Source organism: Neolamprologus multifasciatus, chromosome 17 (assembly GCF_963576455.1).
Source record: "Neolamprologus multifasciatus chromosome 17, fNeoMul1.2, whole genome shotgun sequence".
NCBI lineage: Eukaryota > Metazoa > Chordata > Actinopteri > Cichliformes > Cichlidae > Neolamprologus > Neolamprologus multifasciatus.
Window position 1 is genome coordinate 7,953,177 of NC_140455.1, and position 19,079 is coordinate 7,972,255.

The 19,079-nt window shown below is 41.9% G+C and overlaps 1 protein-coding gene across 9 annotated transcripts in view; it reads left to right on the forward strand.

Annotated features, from left to right (window-relative positions):
* LOC146498875 (discs large homolog 1-like protein) overlaps window positions 1-19,079 on the forward strand; it is a 122,101-nt gene that overhangs the window by 43,102 nt on the left and 59,920 nt on the right. The window contains exon 1 of one of the 9 annotated variants that reach the window (XM_085138023.1): window positions 13,254-18,781. The exons of the other annotated variants lie outside the window; for them this stretch is intronic. Coding sequence (XP_084994149.1) covers window positions 17,861-18,781 — 921 coding nt within the window. The 5' untranslated portion in view covers window positions 13,254-17,860. Of the gene's footprint in view, window positions 1-13,253; window positions 18,782-19,079 lie in introns of those variants that run through there. 9 annotated transcript variants of the gene reach the window in all.

The following is a 19,079-nucleotide window of genomic DNA, read 5'->3' on the forward strand; positions in this document are numbered from 1 at the left end:
CTTTAATTTTGTGGACTATAACTGGGCCTGCCTTTTACTTCTTTGTGATATATCTGTATCAGCGCCCTCTTCATTTGACTACCATTTCTTTTTTAAAAATGGAAAATAAAGTTAAGTTAGCATAGTGCTACTTTGACTTAGCAATGTTAGACAAAGGCACAACAAAAAAGCACAAGAGTCTACTACAGAACGATTTTGTGAGAATGCACTAGCGCCACAAACTTCACATCAACATGTTAACATGCTCACAGTGATAATCCCAAAATGCTGAATTAGCAACTATTATGTTTGCTTTTTTAGTCTGGGGATTTAGCGTGCGGATATGAACAAATTAGCAATAAGTGCAAAGTATCCTTTTGGCATCTCCAGGTCATGTACACCAGGGGTCTCAAACTCAGAGAAGCGGCGGCCCGCTGCTAGCACTGTCATCTCATTGGATGGAATCATGGTAAAGACACTTCTGGTTAACATGTCGGGACCTAGCTTTACTGTCTAGGTCAACTTTGCTAGCAAGAGAAAGACAGAGGCGTTAAAAGGCTGCTCCAATGGAACTTTATTCCAGGCGGCAAACACGGTGTACAGTCAAGTCTTAACAGTGTACTTATAACTGGGCTCGTCAGGCACTCTGCACTGGCTGCACTGGTTATTATTATTCTTCCGTTTCTCGTCGGTAGAAACTCGTAATTTTTGACTCTCCTGTCTCTCTCTCCCTCACGCTTGAATGTAGCTTCCTGGCCTGAAAAGTTAATGAGTGTTTAGAGTGTGGCTACCATGTTACTGACAAGAGGCGAATATTGGGCTATATGGGTGAAAGTGAAGTGTTTGTAAAAAGTCAAGACGGCACTTTCCAAACTCAGAAACTCAAGGCTTCAAAATAATAGTGCCTTTAGTTTACTGTTTCCATCTTTTATATACAGTTTATATTATGTACTGAACCCAATCTGGGATCTCTGGTTTTAAATGTATTTCTTTATTTTTTGCTGTTTGGTTGGTTTTAGGCACCAAAGCTGCTTGGCAATGTTTATGTAAAGACTGGGATTTGGGTTAAAAGAGAGAACCTACCTACTGAAATGTTAACTACTCAAAAAAAATAAAAAAAATAAAAATACTTTGCAGTATTCACAGAAGTCCCGTGCAATTTAGGGCAATTCAAGTCAGATTTAGAGCGATCCTCTATATTTCACACTTGGTCTAGGATCCATCTTGGACTCTGAAGAAGCCTAACAAATCTCTGAGATATCTGTTCAGATCTTAGGAAACAACACATTAGTCAGCCAGCACCAGGTGTATTTCAGGAGTCTCAAAGCTGTTACTATAGTTACAGTTCCCTAGGAAACACAGGAAAAGGCTGTGACAGGGGTCCCGCTCCACCTGTGGCTAATCCTCTAGGAGGCTAATCTTGCTGTGTAGGCTAACTGTATACACCAGAGATAGAAGTCCACGTCACTTAGGATGAGTCGACTTTGTTGTAAGAGGGTCAGTCTAACCTGTGTACGCCCATCTTTTGTTTGACCTTTGACCCAGATGTGTCAGCCAATTTTAATGCATGCTAAAGTCTCTAGACTTCCATGCCATGCTTCAGGGATGCTGTGAGGACACTTGTTAGCCTGCTTGTCTCGCCTCTCTCCTGTCTTCTCCTTTCTTTTATCTCAGTTGGTGCCCAGCAACAGCCTGTTGTTTTCCATTCTGGAGTCATGTGTGTGTGTGTGTGTGTGTGTGTGTGTGTGTGTGTGTGTGTGTGTGTGTGTGTGTGCACGTGCACGTGCATTAGAGAGTGAGTGCGAGTGTGTGGGAGAGCTGGGTGCTGCAGTGTCTGGAAACAGCCTCAGGAGAAGATCTGTCTCTTTCTCACAAACACACACACACATTAAAAAAAAAAGCAACATCACCTCGAGCATGCATGTACTTCAGCGCACACTCGCACTGGGAGCATACCTGTTATTACTGTGCCTTAGTGTCTCTCGGGTTCCAAGATTGTCTCCCCCCCCATCCCCCCACCCACTCTCTCACACACACACACAAAAGCACACAGACACCTCAGCACACCTACACACACAAACACACAAACATTTATCTCGTTATCTGTCTAGCCAGTGCCAGCGCTCACCGTATTCTTCGGTGGCATTCAGCTATTTTCCACCGTGTCTCCTCCTCACACTGCAACAGGCATCTTTGCATATGTGTGTACATATATGTGTGAGGGTGTGTGTGTGTATTTGGAGTGCGCGTTATGTGTGGATGTACTGAGGGGGGTTCTGTTATTTCATTGGCTGGCTGGAATGTAGGGGCGTGGCTTGCACCAGTAATGATATCTAACAGTGGGAGAGAGAGTGGGAGAAAGAGAGCGAGAGAGAGAGAGAGAGAAGGGGCATCGGGTTGCAGCTCCAATAAAAGGCTGGAAAAGACAATTTGCTGAAAGATAAGCGTGCAAGAGAGAGAGAGAGAGAGAGGGGAAGAAACAGACAGGGTGGGTGGGGGTTAGGTAGGAAAAGAAAAGGAGACTGAATAATGTACTGAGTGAGAGAGACGAGAAGAGAGAGAGAGACGGAGAAACAACTGAGATGTAAGAGAGAGGGGAGGAGAAAGAGAAGAGTTGCAGAATGATTCCAACCATCCACCTACTTCAGATGCTCTTCTTCTCGCCTGCATCCTTCCACCTCCCTCCTTTCATCCGTTCAGCCACCCATCACTCCCTCCCCTGCTCCTTCCATATTTAATGGGAGCACACACAGTGACAGCAGGGAGATTGACTGGTCATCTCCTTGGACTCAGAGAGAAGGCGGGAGGGAGGGAGAAAGAGGTGGTGGGGTGGAGGAAAGACAGAGGGAAAGAGTGAACTCCCTTAAATAATCAATCTTCATATCCTTGTTTGCCTGGCCCATACACCCCCTCACTTTGTCTTGTCTCTGAGGAGAGGCAAGAACGCAGCTGAGGAGAGGAATTTGGATTTCCAGAGATGTGGATGTTGGACATTTCTCCTGGCTAGAGAGAAGATGGGATGATGGACCAGTTGATGGAGAACAAAAAAAGACGGGCAGATGGATTCATGGGTGGACAGACACACAAAGAGGCTGAGAGACAGACTCACGCTTCAACTCTAAGCGGACCCTGTCTACCTGTCCTGCACTTTCTACCTCCTCCTCATCTCTCCTTCCACCAGCTGCTCTGTTAATCCTGAGCTAAAGAAGATAAAAGGGACATTATTAAGAGAAAACTTTGGAAGAGGAGATAAAAATATCCACAAAGGCAGCATCATTTTCAGAAAGTGTTGCAAGAAAAGGGAAGCTGGACTGTATATTTAGACAGGGACACTGTGAAAGCGATGAGTGACAGATGAGAGAGACTGGAGATGAAGCAGCAGAGAAGCGTTACCACCTGAACTCAATCTTGTCTGTCAAAGGGAAGATCAGACAGCAGAGACGATGAACTATATTTTTGGAAACAACACCCTGTACCCTCGCAGTTCGAGGGTAGGCGGGGCATCCGGGGGTCAAGGGGCGGGCCTAGGTATCAAACAGAAGCTGGGGCCCAAGCGGGGCTCCTCGGAGGAGCTGGCACCTCCCCACACCTCCTCCCCCTCCACCTCCTCTCCCGCCTCCTCCTCCCCCTCCACGTCCTCCTCACGCTGGCAGCAGCTCCTTATGTTCTTCTCCAGGAGGAATGCCTTCACTGACTGTATCACTGCAAGCCAGGTAACACACACACCTCAACCTGTGTGTGTATGCCCGCTTGTGTGTGTGTTTGTGTGTGTTGTGCTTTAGGGATGGTGGGAAGCATGAAACCTTACCTGAGTTTTTGTTGAGTGTGTGTGTGTGTGTGTGTGTGTGTGCCATTATTTAGCTAACATTCTCCAGTTTCAGTTTCTTAGCCAAAAAACAGGGAGGCAGTGAGGGGCAGTTTTAAACTGAAGCTGAAGCAGCACTCTGTTTATGGTAGAGATTTTGATAATGTTGTCATGGAAATGAGCCCTGGCATAGTGTACGAGACCCAGAGAGCCGGTGTGTTGCCATGGCAAAGCCATCATTTAGCTGAGCAGTCTCCTCACTGCAAGTCTACAGTGAAATGAAAATCTTAGCACTGAAGGTGTGTGACTGACCTGATGAGAGGCATCACTGTCACCCCATGTGTAACGGTTCATTTAGGACGTTATTACAAAAGGAAGTCTATCGGTGTTTGTGAATTATATACAAGTGAAAGATAGATTGTGTTTTTTAAACTGCCTTTATAGCACTTTATTTAGGGGCTGGTGTTGAGCTTGTGCATTGAATGTAAGCAAAAGTAGACAAGTTGAGCATCATCAGCTTCAGGGGACAATTAACATTTTTTAAGGATTCTTTACAGTTGTCAGATTTCTTGGGACAGAGATTTCAGGGACATTTCTTGACATATCTTCACAAATAAACTGATCCTGATTAGCTGTCCTATCTGGATCTGACGTCACATAAACTGAGGAGAGAACTTTCAGTCTTTGCAGAGATATGTAGTCTCAAACTGCTCTTGTTTGTATATTTACGTGTATAATTCCCCTGGGTTCATACTTGATCTTTCTGGTTTTAAACGACCTCTGAATACTTAAGTAAGTAGAATATTTTGTGTTTTTTTATGTTATCAGTGCAGTGTTAAGATAAACTAAATAACAACATATAAATAATGCATCAGTTGGTTCGAAATGACCGGATTACTCTATAATTCTTATAGCTGTCTTCTGGAGCATATATATCCTCTGTCCGTCCATCCATCCTCTTCCACTTATCCAATTCAGGGTCATGGGGGGAGGGGCAGGCTGAAGCCTACCTGAGTTGACATGAGGAGCGAAACGCAGATTGCATCCTGGATAGAGCAACATCATTAATTTAATCTAATTTTACAATTGTTTTACACATTTTTGTACCGAACAGTGTGAACGCAGTTATTGTGGAGAGTGTGCCGGACTGGACTGTACCTTCAAATTTGTACCTAACCTAAGTATGGTGAGACTGCCATTAACCCAGCTATAAACCCTGCTTTATGTCCAGTTAGCTGTCTAGTGCTTCACCACTTTGAGTTTCCACATGCTGAGTCAGTAATGCTCACGTAGTGTGGAAAATGGAACAAATGTGAACATGCATGATGTACATTGGGATCTTCCAGATGTTGAAACAATTTGCAGCAGCTGACTTTGCTAATTTTCTATTTAGATTGTTCTCATCTTTTTTAAGCACCACCTTTTGAAACCTTTTTTTATCATTACATTATGCAAAAATATAAAGAGACATTTAGGCCATTCTCTACTTTGCATGAATGTTTTGGATGTTGCTTGTTATTGATATCAGATTTTTAAATGGAGGAAGCTGTGCCTTCCACTCAGCATCTGTTGCAGAAATTAGACTAGTTTTCTGAGGGGCAAAATAGCTTGAAACATCAGAACATTAGGAAAGTGCTGCAGATGCGATGATGCGATTGGCCATTAGTGAGTCCTTCTACTGATATGGTATAATCAGCACATAAAAAGCGTCAGTGACATAAAATAACACATGCATAAATAAATGCACGAATGCATGGATTCCTACCTTAATTACAAGATTCCAGACAGCTTTGTAAAGTGTGGTAGCATGTGTAACAGTATCAAACACTTATTTTAGTATTTGACGTTTTGTGGTACTGTAGCGTATGTGTCAGAGTAAGAATTTCAACATCAAGATTTAAAAAATAAACCCCTTTTTCTGCTTTAATGAGAGAAATCCAAATGAAGCATTTTCTCATAGCTTCTTATTTTTCACAGCTGATTTCTTTCTGGGTTACAGAATAGTAAATGGTGTCTGTACTGAATAAAAACATTATTGATCTGACAGTGAATGGAAGGCGAGCCACTCTGTGTTCCACCCTGCAGCAGTTTTACAGTTGTCTACAGATTTACAGCTCAGTCTATGAAAAAAGAAAAAAGTAACCCACCCCCTTGCAATAATCATATTGGCCTGTGTTCTCCCAGGGTGTTACCATTTCCAAGTCTCAGACACTTACTGCATGACTGATAGGGCATTATGCTAAACACGCCCTCAGTAACACAACTCTCGGTCCCACAGAGAGAGTGTATGGATATAAATGTGGTGTGATACATTTGACACTCTGTGTGTGTTGGTTATATCAAGCTTCCATTATGATACACAGAGCTTTGCAGACCCATGTCTATATGTAATGACTTTCTACTGTCTCCAGGGGGCAGCGTTAAAATATATAGCCCAACCAGTATTGTGATGCTCCTATTTTCTTGCTCTTTTGCTCTTTACAGCAAAAGAGAGTTGAGGTAGAAGTGATCGTAAACAGTATCTTTGTAGTGGAGTGGAAGCACTTCAGCCACTGTCTGTGCTTTTTATCTGTGCTTTTTCTAATCTTTGATGATTTCACTTGCGCTTCTTCCTTTTCGTCGTAAAATCATCTGTCACTTCCTTTCCTGATTATGCCTAAATGTTAACCAGCATTCAGCCCACACGTACTGTCATCTCTATAGCGCTATGCATTGCAGGACTCCCTGTAGCTTGTGAACTGGTTCTTAGTCTTTCTCTCTTTGGGACTATAAACCCCACATTAACTTGCAAGTGCTAATGGCCAGGGCCAGTTAAGATTTTGATGGTTTAGATTGTTGAGCTAAAAATACACAAATGTTCATTAATCTTTAATCAAATTGTTTAAAATGTTCAACACATTTTGAAAAAACATATAAAGCATAACAGTATGATATAGTTTTGGAATTATGTGGATTTTAGACATGACTTTATCTCAGTGGTGTTTGTTGCTAAGCCTCTTCCTCGATGACAGTAATGTTATTGATTCTACATGCTATCAGCGCTCCAGTCAATCCATCTGTATAGGTAGCCTGGTTGTTGACTTTTGGCTGTACTTTGATAGTGTTATTTGCTACCAGCAGGCAAATATAGTTTGAGTCTCTTTATAGCACACACAAAAGGTTAACCCTACACGCTTAAAATGTTGTTGTTTTTTTGTGGACACAAACAGCAGTCCTCTCTTTCACCGCCCCACCCATTTCTTTCTATAATTGATGAATGGTAAACAAGAGGTATGAAGGTCATACTGGCTCTCCAGAAAGAGCTCTAAAAGCCTTAAAGAGGTGTTTAGTGGTCAAAGGAAATGGGTGTGGAGAGGGTTGGGCAGAGTAGGGAGACAGAGTGGGAGAGAGAGTAAGACACAGACGGAGACAATTAGTGACTGATTAGATATCCGATCCTAAAATCATAAACTATCCATCATAAAATGTCCATCTGAGCATACAGCAAATCAAGCGACAGCTGTAGGTCAGCTGGTCGATCATGTTAGGACTGTTAGTTGGAATCGTCTGAATGTAAAGTATCAGCAGGAGAGGCAGTACATCGGTTTTCTGTTTGGTTTCACATTGTCTGCTGTCTGTCAGATGTTCCCACTCAATAGAAAAGTGTTAAAAATGTATTTAATCACAGCAGATTCCAGTATTATCACAAGCAAAAGGTGTAAAAGACAGAGTAACAAATTTACAGTGGTTGTTTTATTCTAAGAATGAGGTCTAAAAATATCATCTATTAATGTCGGTAATATTAAAATGGAAAATGTGTGGGAACTACGTCACAAATGCTTTAGCTATACTGCCTTTTTGCACAGTACAGTTCAACCTACTCTCCCCAACGCACACACACACACACAGCTTCAGCAGAGAGTGGCTCATTATCCTCCTCTTCCTGAGAAGACTTTCCACTCTCCCAGCACCTCTCATGGGATACCAATGTGCATGTGTAGGCTTTTCTTTCACAGCTGATTGTGGATTTGTCATTCCTACTATATCACCTTGTACATTGGTCTGATGGGAAACCTAGGACCCCAGTATGCTTGTGTGCGATTAAACTCCAAGTCTAATATTTGAGTGGGCACTATGTAATTAAATAAAGTAAGTTTTTTTTTTTGGAGTCTTCACACCATAGCTGTGAATTTCCACCTCCCACACTCAGAATCTATACATCATGGCCTCATGGAAATGAAAAAGCGCTTTAGTGCTGAATAAATGAGAAATCATAAACAGGTGCCGCGAGACAGAAATGGTTCTTTATTCTTCTACTGCTGTGATAGTGCTCTGCTCACATCATATGGAAACACACACTGGGGCAACTTGAAGGTTAAAAGCAATGACTTGGAAACATTAACGTGTTCAGACTTGCTCGGAAACCCTCGGGGCATCGTGACTGACGTGCCCTGCCTGCTTTCTTTCATTCTGATCAGCTGCTACATGAAATGGTAAATGTTGTGTGATTCTGCAGAACAGAAGGAATGATCTCAACAAAGTAGCCTCGCCGTATTCGCATATTCCCTCTTTTATTATAAATGATGCGGTGGTGATGTCATGAGTGGGTGGGGCTATAATGCAAATGTTTACAGTCCGGACCGTAATTGTGTGTCCTAACTAATGAGCACCGCCTCTGATGCTAGCCAACGCTGCAGGTGGCATCAACTGTTGTCATGGTGATACTGCTGCGCTGATCACCAAAGGGAGAAATTTGGGTTTTTGTGTGTTTTTTGTGTGCACGAGAGAGTGTTAAAGAGAAAAAGGAAAAAGTAGATGAACATTTGTATATAAACTTGCTATCTTTATATGTGATCTCACACACGCGCACACACACACACACATACACACATTGTGTTGTGGCCATGAGTAGTGCAATGGATTTGCGCTGCTTGAGAGTGTGTGAGGTGTTGCGTCACCTTCTGTGAGTGGGATGAAGCTTGCATATCAGCTCTCTCCCACACACACTGAACACACACACACAGACGTCTCCACGCGCTCCCTCTCCATCAGTCTCCTACCTCCAGCCTGTTCTCTGGTTATGCTGATATAATCAGCACAGATTAGCTGACCACAAGCAATCACTTAATATGTCCACTAACTAATGAGACCGAACACAACATAACGATGTCTCCATCCATCTTGTGTGATTACTATGGGACGGTTTGACACTACAGGCGGCTTGACCTATTCACCGCTACTTGAGAAATTCATAACTGGATATAAGTGCTGATTGTGATGTAAATCAGAAGCCTTGCGTGTCACTGCTTCATTAGAGCATCGGCTTTTCATTTTAGAGCAACAATGTCTGCTTGTGTATTATTATTATTACTACCAGGCAGAATAATATTGGCACCTTTGTTATGCAGTCACACATGGATGTGCTACAGTAAGTGACAGGCTCATTACTGTACACCATAAGGCACAGATTATAATTGGAAAAGCTTTTGTTGCACAGAGAATATGAGCCAGCAAACAGCAAGCTTTGTCCCACGTTAATGATGCCATCCCTCTTGACTTGTAATTGTGCCTCCTTGTAGGACAATGAGTGTGGGTCTTGATTAAAATTAAAGTTTAATCCTGTGACAGAAAAAAGCAGCAGCACCGCCAGTAGTGGCCTCTCTGACAGTTTGTTCCTTTCTTCAAGTAGGTATGATCAAATCTTTTATATCACTTCAGCAAATTGCCTCTGGAAAAAGTCCTAAAACAGATATGAATATGCAGAGTCAGCAGGGAAGGGATTCGATTTTGGTACCAGAAGCTTTCTTGTATTTGTTTGCTTGTATTAGAGCTGGCTGTGGTTGCATGCAGGTAAACAGTCCATAATAAGAGCAAGAGAGGGATTGCATTTTGAGAAAGATAATATGCAGAGTGACAGCAGAGGAACTAGTGATGTCAGCTGGCTTCCAGAAACGTTCAAAATCTGGTTCCCAGATTGTAAATGAAATAACTTGTCCGTGTTAACAATCAGGCCAGGGTTTCTGTCACTTGGAAGCCAAATATGCACAGTTAGTTTTTTAATGTTCTGCATGATAGGTACAAGTGGGTGTCTTCTGATGTTTCTTCTTTAAGAAAGTAACAGCACGAGACATTTTAATGTCAGTACTAACACTGTCAAAATTTCCACATATCCTATGAGCAGCAATACCATAAAATTTCAGTAAAGGTAAGATTTCAGCATCATGATGCTGCAGTGGTTCCTACTGTTGCTTTACACCAAGTAGGTCTTGGATTCAAAGCACCATCTGCTCGTTGCATGGTGGATTTGAGGGCCTTTCTGTGTGGAGTTTGTGTATTCTCTATGTGACTGTGTGGGTTCTCACCTGGTACTCCAACTTCCTCCCACGGTCCACAGACATGCAGTTAGCAGGGTTAGATTAACTGGTGAATCGAAATTTCCCAAAGGTGTGAATGGTTGTCTGTCTCTGTGTATCAGCCCTGCAACAGATTGGTGGACTGTCCAGGATGTACCCTGCCTCTTGCCCTATAGCCCCCGCCCCTCCTACAATCCTGCATTGGATAAGTGGAAGTAAATAGATGGGACAGTAAGTCTTTAAGATATCAGCTTTTCAAGAGCATTTTGTTAAAATGAATTTAACTTATTACACTCACTCACAAAGAATGTACAGATCCGGTCTCTATTTGAGCTGCCTGCATCTTTAGGGATGTCATTGTTTCCTTTAGAAATGATCTGTGACACTGTTTTTCCTTGCTGTGTTTTGCTGTTGGTGGGGGCTTTTTTTCCTTCGTTTTTCTTTTGATGCGTGCAGTATAGTGCTGCACTTTCATCATTCCACATGTTGTTATTGTCCAGAATAAAATATGGCCAGGTTGTTGAAAATACCATAAAAACTACTGGTACTAAAGAAGCTTTTGTTATGACAGTTGCTTAGATAAAAACAAGCATTTTTCCTACATCAATTTAGAAACATAATATTTTCTTTCTAATTTTTATTTGACATTTTTGCATTTTTGCAATAAGTTTCGTGTAAAATGGTCAGCAGATAAACTGGTAAGTAGTTGCTGCTTATCCTCCTGTCTTTGGATCTTTGGCAGTGCTTTAATATGAGTGTGTGGTTGTGCTAGAGTAATAAATGTATTCAAAAGGAACTAATGAGTAGAAGTTTTTTAACACCCACAGTTTTAAGTCACTTTTTTTGTTGCACTGATGTAAGGACTCCAGCTCCTTCATCTCTGCCAGGATTAGGCAGAGTGCCTAGAGACTGAAAACAGAGTTTGTAATTAAGTCATGGAGGAAGAGATCACCACCCTGGCAGTCACAGTGGGCACCCTGATAGACAAAGAAAGAAAGTGTCAGTTACAGTGACTGTAATTGACACCGAGACCACTTTCTTAACAGACAATACCATTACAGCATGTATTACTTCACTCTGAGCTCTGGCTCACAGTTGGAGGAATGCACAGGCAGTCTAGTTAACAGAAGCTATGGTTTCACCAGCATGTATGAGTGACACAGATAGATGGGGAAAGAGAGCGCGGTGAACACCACGCTGAACGAACCTCTCAGCGATTGTTGAACCTTGCGCGCTTAATTCGGGAAACGATCGTACCCAACATCCCCACAAGTAGGATCGCTTCCTGAGGTCAACAATCAGAGGAGGAGGAGGTGTTTATGACAGTACAGAAGACTCGGCCCTGCTCCTGTTGACCCCACTAACTTTCCTATTACAGCATGTTATCCCACCTGTAGTATTTATGATAAGGAATAGTGGCATGAGATTGAAAATAAGTCACTATTGCAGTAAACAAATCCTCCAGAAATCATTTCTTTCTTGTCGATCAGTGCTTCACATTAGCTGAAGTTCAGAACTGTAATAATTCCATTATGTTATGATAAAGGCCACACTTCTGTGGGTACAACGTGTTTACAGTGTGTTTCTAAGCCATGTTCTTATCAATATGCTAAGACGCTGTCGATTCAGGATGAATGCTGGTAGCTAGATGTTTCAAATAGGGATCCACAGACTCTGAATCTGTGGGTTTTTGTTGTGGTTATTTATTTACATGACAGGAAGCAATTTAATCCATATGAGAAATAAGGGACATATTTCACAGTCTTTTCACCAGCTCCTTGTTTTACCTGCGCCTGAAGCCCAGGTACAGTCTGAAAGAGTATAGATGTAGTTCATCCACAGAATGAGGAAGCTGATAATAGTAATGTATTGCCACAAGTAGTTTCTTTATGAAAATAAGATGTATGTCAATGCTTGTATATCTGTGCACTACTGATTCTGTGGGAAACACTGATCGTGCAATTTCTGAACATGAACAACACTGATGTGTCGCAGCATATCTTCTTATTTGTTAACGTTGTGATATCGGTCAACAGATACAGTATGGGTGGTAAACAGGGACATCCATTTCAAGTTATGTTAGATTTTTATTTAAATAAATAGAATTTGCTTGCTGTCAATTTCCTGAATTTCAGCTAAATAAGCTGTTAGAGCTCAGGTAACCATTTGCTATAGAATATTTGTGCTCTATTCAATTTCTGGCTGGTGACAAAAACTGAATGAAGTGTCTGCCAAGCTTGATCTCAGTTAGTTAACTCAGTTAGTTAAGGACAATATTAAATCTTATTATTTTACAGACAGACAACATTTAAATCTTTAACAGCAAAAGCTTTTGAATTTTGAACATGTCAAAGCCTTCCAGCTCCAGCCCAGAGCACATCTCTGCTCTAGTCATAACAGACTCTGTAAATTAATACTGATTTCTGCTGCTGGTGTGTGATATATGATAATGAAGATCTCAGGCTGCAGCCTCACATGTCTGATCACCCACTGGATCCATGGAGACCACAGCTCCTGTTGGTCTTTTTTACAAGCTTTACTTGTGGATCGTGTCAGAGCATCTGCAGCCATTATTCAGTCGATTTGTGTCTGTTTAGAAAAGTCAGTGACATGAGAAACAGTACGCGCATCTGTTAACAGGAAATGCCTTTTAAATGCTGTTAGACCTGGTGCCAGTGCTAATTGGACTGCGCACTTCTTGAACTCTTCAGGCCGTATAATTACACCGAAAATGTATTTTACAGCCTTTACCGTAATATTTACCGTAATATGTACCATCAGTTTCAATTAAGATGAAGTGATTCCAAGATGAAGCCAAGCACTCGACAACTGAAGCTTCAAAATACTCTGAATTATACCCTTTTTTTAAAGAAATTACAAAATGTAACATTTTGTGGCATTGGAAAACTGGACAGCATTCAGATAAGATAAGATAAGATAAGATAAAACTTTATTAATCCCTCGGGTGGGTTCCTCTGGGAAATTTGGTTTCCAAAAAAGCACAGCACCGACAGAAGTTACAGAGTTACAGAATATTATATATATATATATATATATATATATATATATATATATATATATACACATATATAAATACAATGACATATATAGATAAAATATACAAAGGGGATAAATAGAATAAATAGGAATAAAAATAAAAATAAAAATACAAGTGAATTGCACATTTCAAGTATGGAGTCTATTGCACTGTTGACTATTAACAAAAAGTATTGCACAAAAGGTAATTGCACAGTGAAGTGAAGAGGCACTACAGCTTAGTTGTTCCCCCCTTCTTTGTCCTCCTGTTTCCCCTCCCTCTCCCCTCCAGAGAGGAGTTAAACAGTCTGATGGCGTGTGGGACAAAGGAGTTTTTAAGTCTGTTGGTTCTTGTCTTTGGGAGAAGCAACCTGTCACTGAACAGACTCTTCTGGTTGTTTATGGCCGTGTGCAGAGGATGCCCAGCATTGTCCATAATGTCCAGCAGTTTCTTTAGTGTCCTTTTCTCTGCCACTGACACCAGAGTGTCCAGCTTCATGCCGACCACAGAGCCAGCCTTCCTGATCAGTTTTTCCGTTTTCAACGTTCTATACCTGTGTGTTCATTATTATGACAATTATTTTGCTCACCTAAGAGTCAGTAAATGATTTGAATTTTTTGAGGTGTGGGGCCTCAGTATCTGAGTGGGACACTACATAAACGTAAGTCAGTACTCATGACGTCACCTTCATGGTATCTGTGTGCGTGCATTCTAGCCTCCTCTCAGTTCTCCAACTGTCTGTGGAGTCTGAGGCCTCCTGCTGGGGACAGCCAGGATTACAACCTAGTCTCCAATCTAGAGAGAGTGGAGTTTATTGATTGTAGTTAATTGTTTTCGGAAGTCTGTTCTGCAAATCCTCTCAGCCTCCAGCCAAGATGCTGTCTCCTGTCACATGTCTGTTTTTGCTGTCAAGCACTTGATCCTCGCTGACGGCTCTTGGTGTGGTCAGTTTTTGGCTTTTAGAGATAAGTAGTAAAACATTTTGCTTGAGTGAAGCATGAAGGAGCAAAAAAGACGTGGCCCACATCTTCAGTTTTTACAGGAAAGAAAGGATTGTGTGAATTCAGTGCTTTGAACATTTTTCATGTGTTTGTCTGTGTGTGACTGTGTGTGTGTGCGTGCGTGTGTGCATGTGTAAAAGAATAATTAATATCTATTACAGTAATTGCATGGAGCAGAAAAGGTTTTATACTCAGCAAATAAGGTTGTGTTTTTTTCTCCTGGATAGTCGGGTTGCTCTGACCCAGAAGAGAAAATAACTACTCAATTAAACCAGTGTGCAGAACTGATGGTGTAACATCGGCTGATTTATTATTTTCCTAATGTTTTTCTGTTAAAAAAAATGAAATTAAAACATTACATAGTGGTGTCAAATTAGAGTGGGGGTAGAAAGCTAAGTAGAGCTTGACACAGTGTAGGCAGGCTGAGTCAGATGATTTCTAATAAAAAGATTTGGGGGTGCAGTGTCAAGTTCGTCCCACCTTTGGTACTAATGGAGTAATCACAGCAGGGACTAGAACCTGACTGACAGATTATACTTCTCTCATATGACATTTGAGCCTATTCCACACTGCAGCATTGTGGATTAGGCTCTAAGATGTGAAATATCTTATTCTCACATCCTTGTTTCTTCTCCTTGTCTGCCCTCTCCACCCCATCCCTGTATTTTCATGTTTCAGCAGCAGCCTCCACCCTCCCTACCCCGCCCTCTAGCACTATATTAGTGCTGGCTTCATTTAGCGCTGTGATGCTAACAGCCTATTCTTCTTGCTCATCCTCTTCTGACTGAGCGCTTAGCCTGCAGCGCTAGCAGTACTTTACACAGGGAACACACACTCTCTCTCTCTCTCTCTCTCTCTCTCTCTCACACACACACACACACATGTAACGCACTGGGCCGCTACAACAGGCTTTCTCTCTCGCCCTCGCCCTCTCTCCATCTCTTTGTGCTCTCCACATGGGTGCTGCTTTTTAATGTGCCTTATCTCTATTTGCTTCTCTTTTGCTTATCAGCTTGGTTTGGGGCCAGTTGTGCTATATATTAACTGACATTATAAAGACATCAGGCTCATAGCTACAACCAGATAGGTGTATGTGTGTGTGCATTTCTCTAGCTCCAATGGCAGATCCTGTTCTTTCCTAAATACCAACTGTAGGCTGCCAGAAGCTATATTTAAACTGATCTGGAAAAAAAAATAAGCCTTTTCTCAGTCACTGTGCACAGGCTCAACTGATATCAGTAGGGTTTTTTATAGTCATATCTATGCATCTACTTAAATGTAAAAAAGAAGGTGAATTTATTGATTTATTTTTAAGTGTTGCCAGGTGTTGACTTTAACCCAAATCAGTTAATAGTATGAATTCCTGCTGGTTATCTAACCATGTACATCTAAGTTTGTTAAAGAGACACATATATTTTTCTAAACATGTAAACTGCAAGTTCTTCAATAACCTTGAATATCTGAATGTTTTCTGGGGTATAAGGTTGCATAGGTATATAATTTGTTCCATCTGAACAGGAAGAAAACATAAGAAGTGTCAAGTTTGTACTTTACTAAGATTATACTGGTCCTTGGTGCTCTTTCCTCATAATGAGAAAGTTTGAACAGCAGATGGAGAGTGCTTCTGTGTTTCCAGCCAGAGCTGTGTCCCTGAGATGACCCCCTAGCTGACATCATATGGAGCCAAGAATAGAAAAAAGAAAAAAAAACTGTCTGAAACGTCACAAAACAATGACCAACAAAGGAAAAGCTCAGTAAAAGAACCAGTGTAGTCGTACTGAAAAGGCTGATAAACAAAAGACCCACAATGCCTAATATCTTTTTTTGCATAAAGGTGCAATGCCACCTCTTTATTACTCGTTATTACTCATACTGCAACACCTCTTCAGCGCTGAGAAAAGTATAGTGCAGTGACAAAGTATTTGCCCCATCCTGATTTCTTTTCTTTATTTGTCACACTTTTATGTCTCAGATCATCAAACAAATCTTAATATTAGACAAAGGAACTTCAGTAAATACAAAATGTTTGATTTTTGATTTTTTTTGTTCATCGATCTTTTATTAAGGGAAGAAAATTATCCAAACCTACGTGGTCCTGTGTAAAAGGCAATTACTCTTCTTTGCTGAATTGTTTTAATCCAGTCACATTGGAGGGTTTTGGAGCATGAACGATGTGGTCATGCCAAAGAATCTTAGTTGGGTTTAAGTCAGGACTTTGATTTGGCCACTCCAAAACCTTCATTGTGTTTTGTTTTTTTAGCTTTTCAGGGGTGGACTTAGTGTGGTGTTTCCTGTCACTGTCCTGCTGAACAACTGAGCTTGAACTTCAGCGTGTGAACTGATAGCTGGACACTTTCCTTGAGGATTTTCTGCAATGGGACAAATACTTTTTTGTGGCACTGTATGCAAGAAATAAATAAAAAACACAATTTAGATGGTTATGTATTAAGTTTCCATACCTGACCACAACTGTAAAAGATCAAAGGCGTACCTTCTGGCATAGATAAATTAAAGCCTGAAACATATAATAAGCAACCACATCATGACTCACAAAGAGACAGTGAAGTAGGCCAAGGCATACACACAAAACACGCTTGCAAACACTGCATTCCAGCTGACCCGGCCTGTCTTGAGATGCTTTAAAAGAGCAAGACAAAGGTTGATGGAAGCGACCGCAATCCACCAATCACAGCACTCCCTTCTTTGTACACACACACACACTGTGACTCTGAGCGCTGTATTGCTGTCCTCGGTTGCCTATCGATTAGTTATGCCTGGCTGCTGTCATGTGCAGGAGTCCGGGGAAGCCCCCTAATTGGCCAGTCCGGGAAAGGGAGAGAAAGAGCAAGAGAGTGAGAGAGGTGGATGCTGAGGGAAAGAGGCACCATAGAAAGATGAGAGCAGCTGAGGGATGTGGCTAATTCAATCTATCATACCATGAAAACAAGACAAGATGAGAGAAGGAAGATGATGAGAACTCTTTCAGACCTTTTTTTAAATTTCTGCTGGATTTAAAGAATGAATATAAATCTTAAGAGAAAAAGGGAAATGCAATATAGGACTTTTTGGAATATACAAATGTGATGAATGCTGACGGGCCAACACTTTTGATATGAAACTGGAGTGTGCTGTAGGTGGATAATGTGAATTACTCTGACTGAAGACTGGAGTGGACTAACCACAGGAGTGAGAAATCTTCCATTGGAGCACTGTCTACAGAAACAAAGCAGGACTGGAAGGAGTGGTCAACTTGTCCAAGTGGCTTTCCTGTTTCTTTTTGGGACCCAGCTTTTATTATCCTACTGCTACCATACCACTGAGAGATGGCGAGAGTGTTAAAAATGGTAATAAAGGAGGATGCTTTGCTTTTGACGACTAATTCACACTCAAATCCATAAGGGAAAGGAAACACGAGTAAAGTTGCCTAAAGAGGAGGGATTACTTTGTGATTTTTTTATATTCCGGTGAGATTTACTTATTGACATATGAGAAAAAAGGGCTGAAATACCTACTTTGTACTGGATGCGGAGAGGGATTGGTTGTTCTTGAGAGGCATGACCTACATTATTCAGACAGAAGTGATGGTGAGGAGCTTCTATCTTTTGTCATCTCAGTAAAGGAGAGAGTGTGGTAAGCGAGAAATAAAAAATCAAAACGTAAAGACGACAGAGAGGATTTCTTTGTGTTTTTATGAATCTTTGTCAGTATGAACACTTATTTCCACAGCCATGAGTTTTGTTGTAGCCCTAAAAAGCCCAGCGGTGGCACCACGAAGGGCAAATCTGGCAAAGGGAAGGCCAAGTCGAGCAAGAGCCACTCTCACTCGAAGCATAACCAGAATTTATTGCAAGTACAGACGCCGAATAACCAACTGCAATCTTCGCCTCGACACTCACCAAAGCGCCACCCCCATTCACCAAAGCCAAAGCAACGGCATCCGCCAAAACAGCTCACTCCGTCTCCCTCTCCCAGCTACTACCACATAGCGCCACCATCTTCCAGTCATCAGCTATGCCCGCCATCACCAACTTGCCATCTGGCCCCACAGTCTCCAAACAGCCTATTTCCTTCGCCAAGCCACCATCAGCTTCACCTATCGCCAGGCCACTATCACTCCCCCAACGACCACTTGCTTCACCTGTCAGCAAGTCATCATCAGCTGCAGCATCATTCTCACAACCAGTATCACCCACCAGCCACGCCCAGTCACATGCTCTCTTCGCATTCGACTCATCAAATCTACCACCAGCAGCAGCAGCTCCGCTCCCCCAGTCACCACTCACTGTTCCAGCAGTACCAGCACCACCACCACAACTGCCCTTCTCCTCTTCCTCATGCCTCCCAGTCACTTTCTATCCATCCTTTTCACTCTCCACAGCTCCCCTTGTATTCTGGGCTGGGGGGTAATGGGTGGAGCACACTTCCTACCAACCTCGCCAACAGGGGCTGTAGAGGGAAGTTTCCCAATCTTAGAGACAGCGTGAAAAAGAGTCCCATAAAGAGCAAAGGCAAAATAGGAGGCAGGCTGTGGCCCAATGACACGTATATCTGGACTGCACACTCAATGGAGACACCCCCACATGTGCCACTCATACACCACTTCCCACGAATACAAGCCCATGTACAGGTAGGTTATAGGTGGAAGTATGTCAGACGAGGACAGCAAAGGTGGGAACAGCGTTATTTCCCATCTATCTCTACTGAGTGAGATGCTGATACCAGAAACAATTTTCAGTTATGCATTGTGCAGATGCACTTGTGGTGGGTCTTGCCTGTTATTAGTGCTAAATACAGTCATGAACAAATACTTCCCACTTTTTTTGATAAGCAGTCAAGCTAATGATTGATTATAAAAGAAAATGAATCATTTACTATTTCATCCTCAAAATTTCAATAGGTGTAGAAGTAACTATAGCCTTGGTATC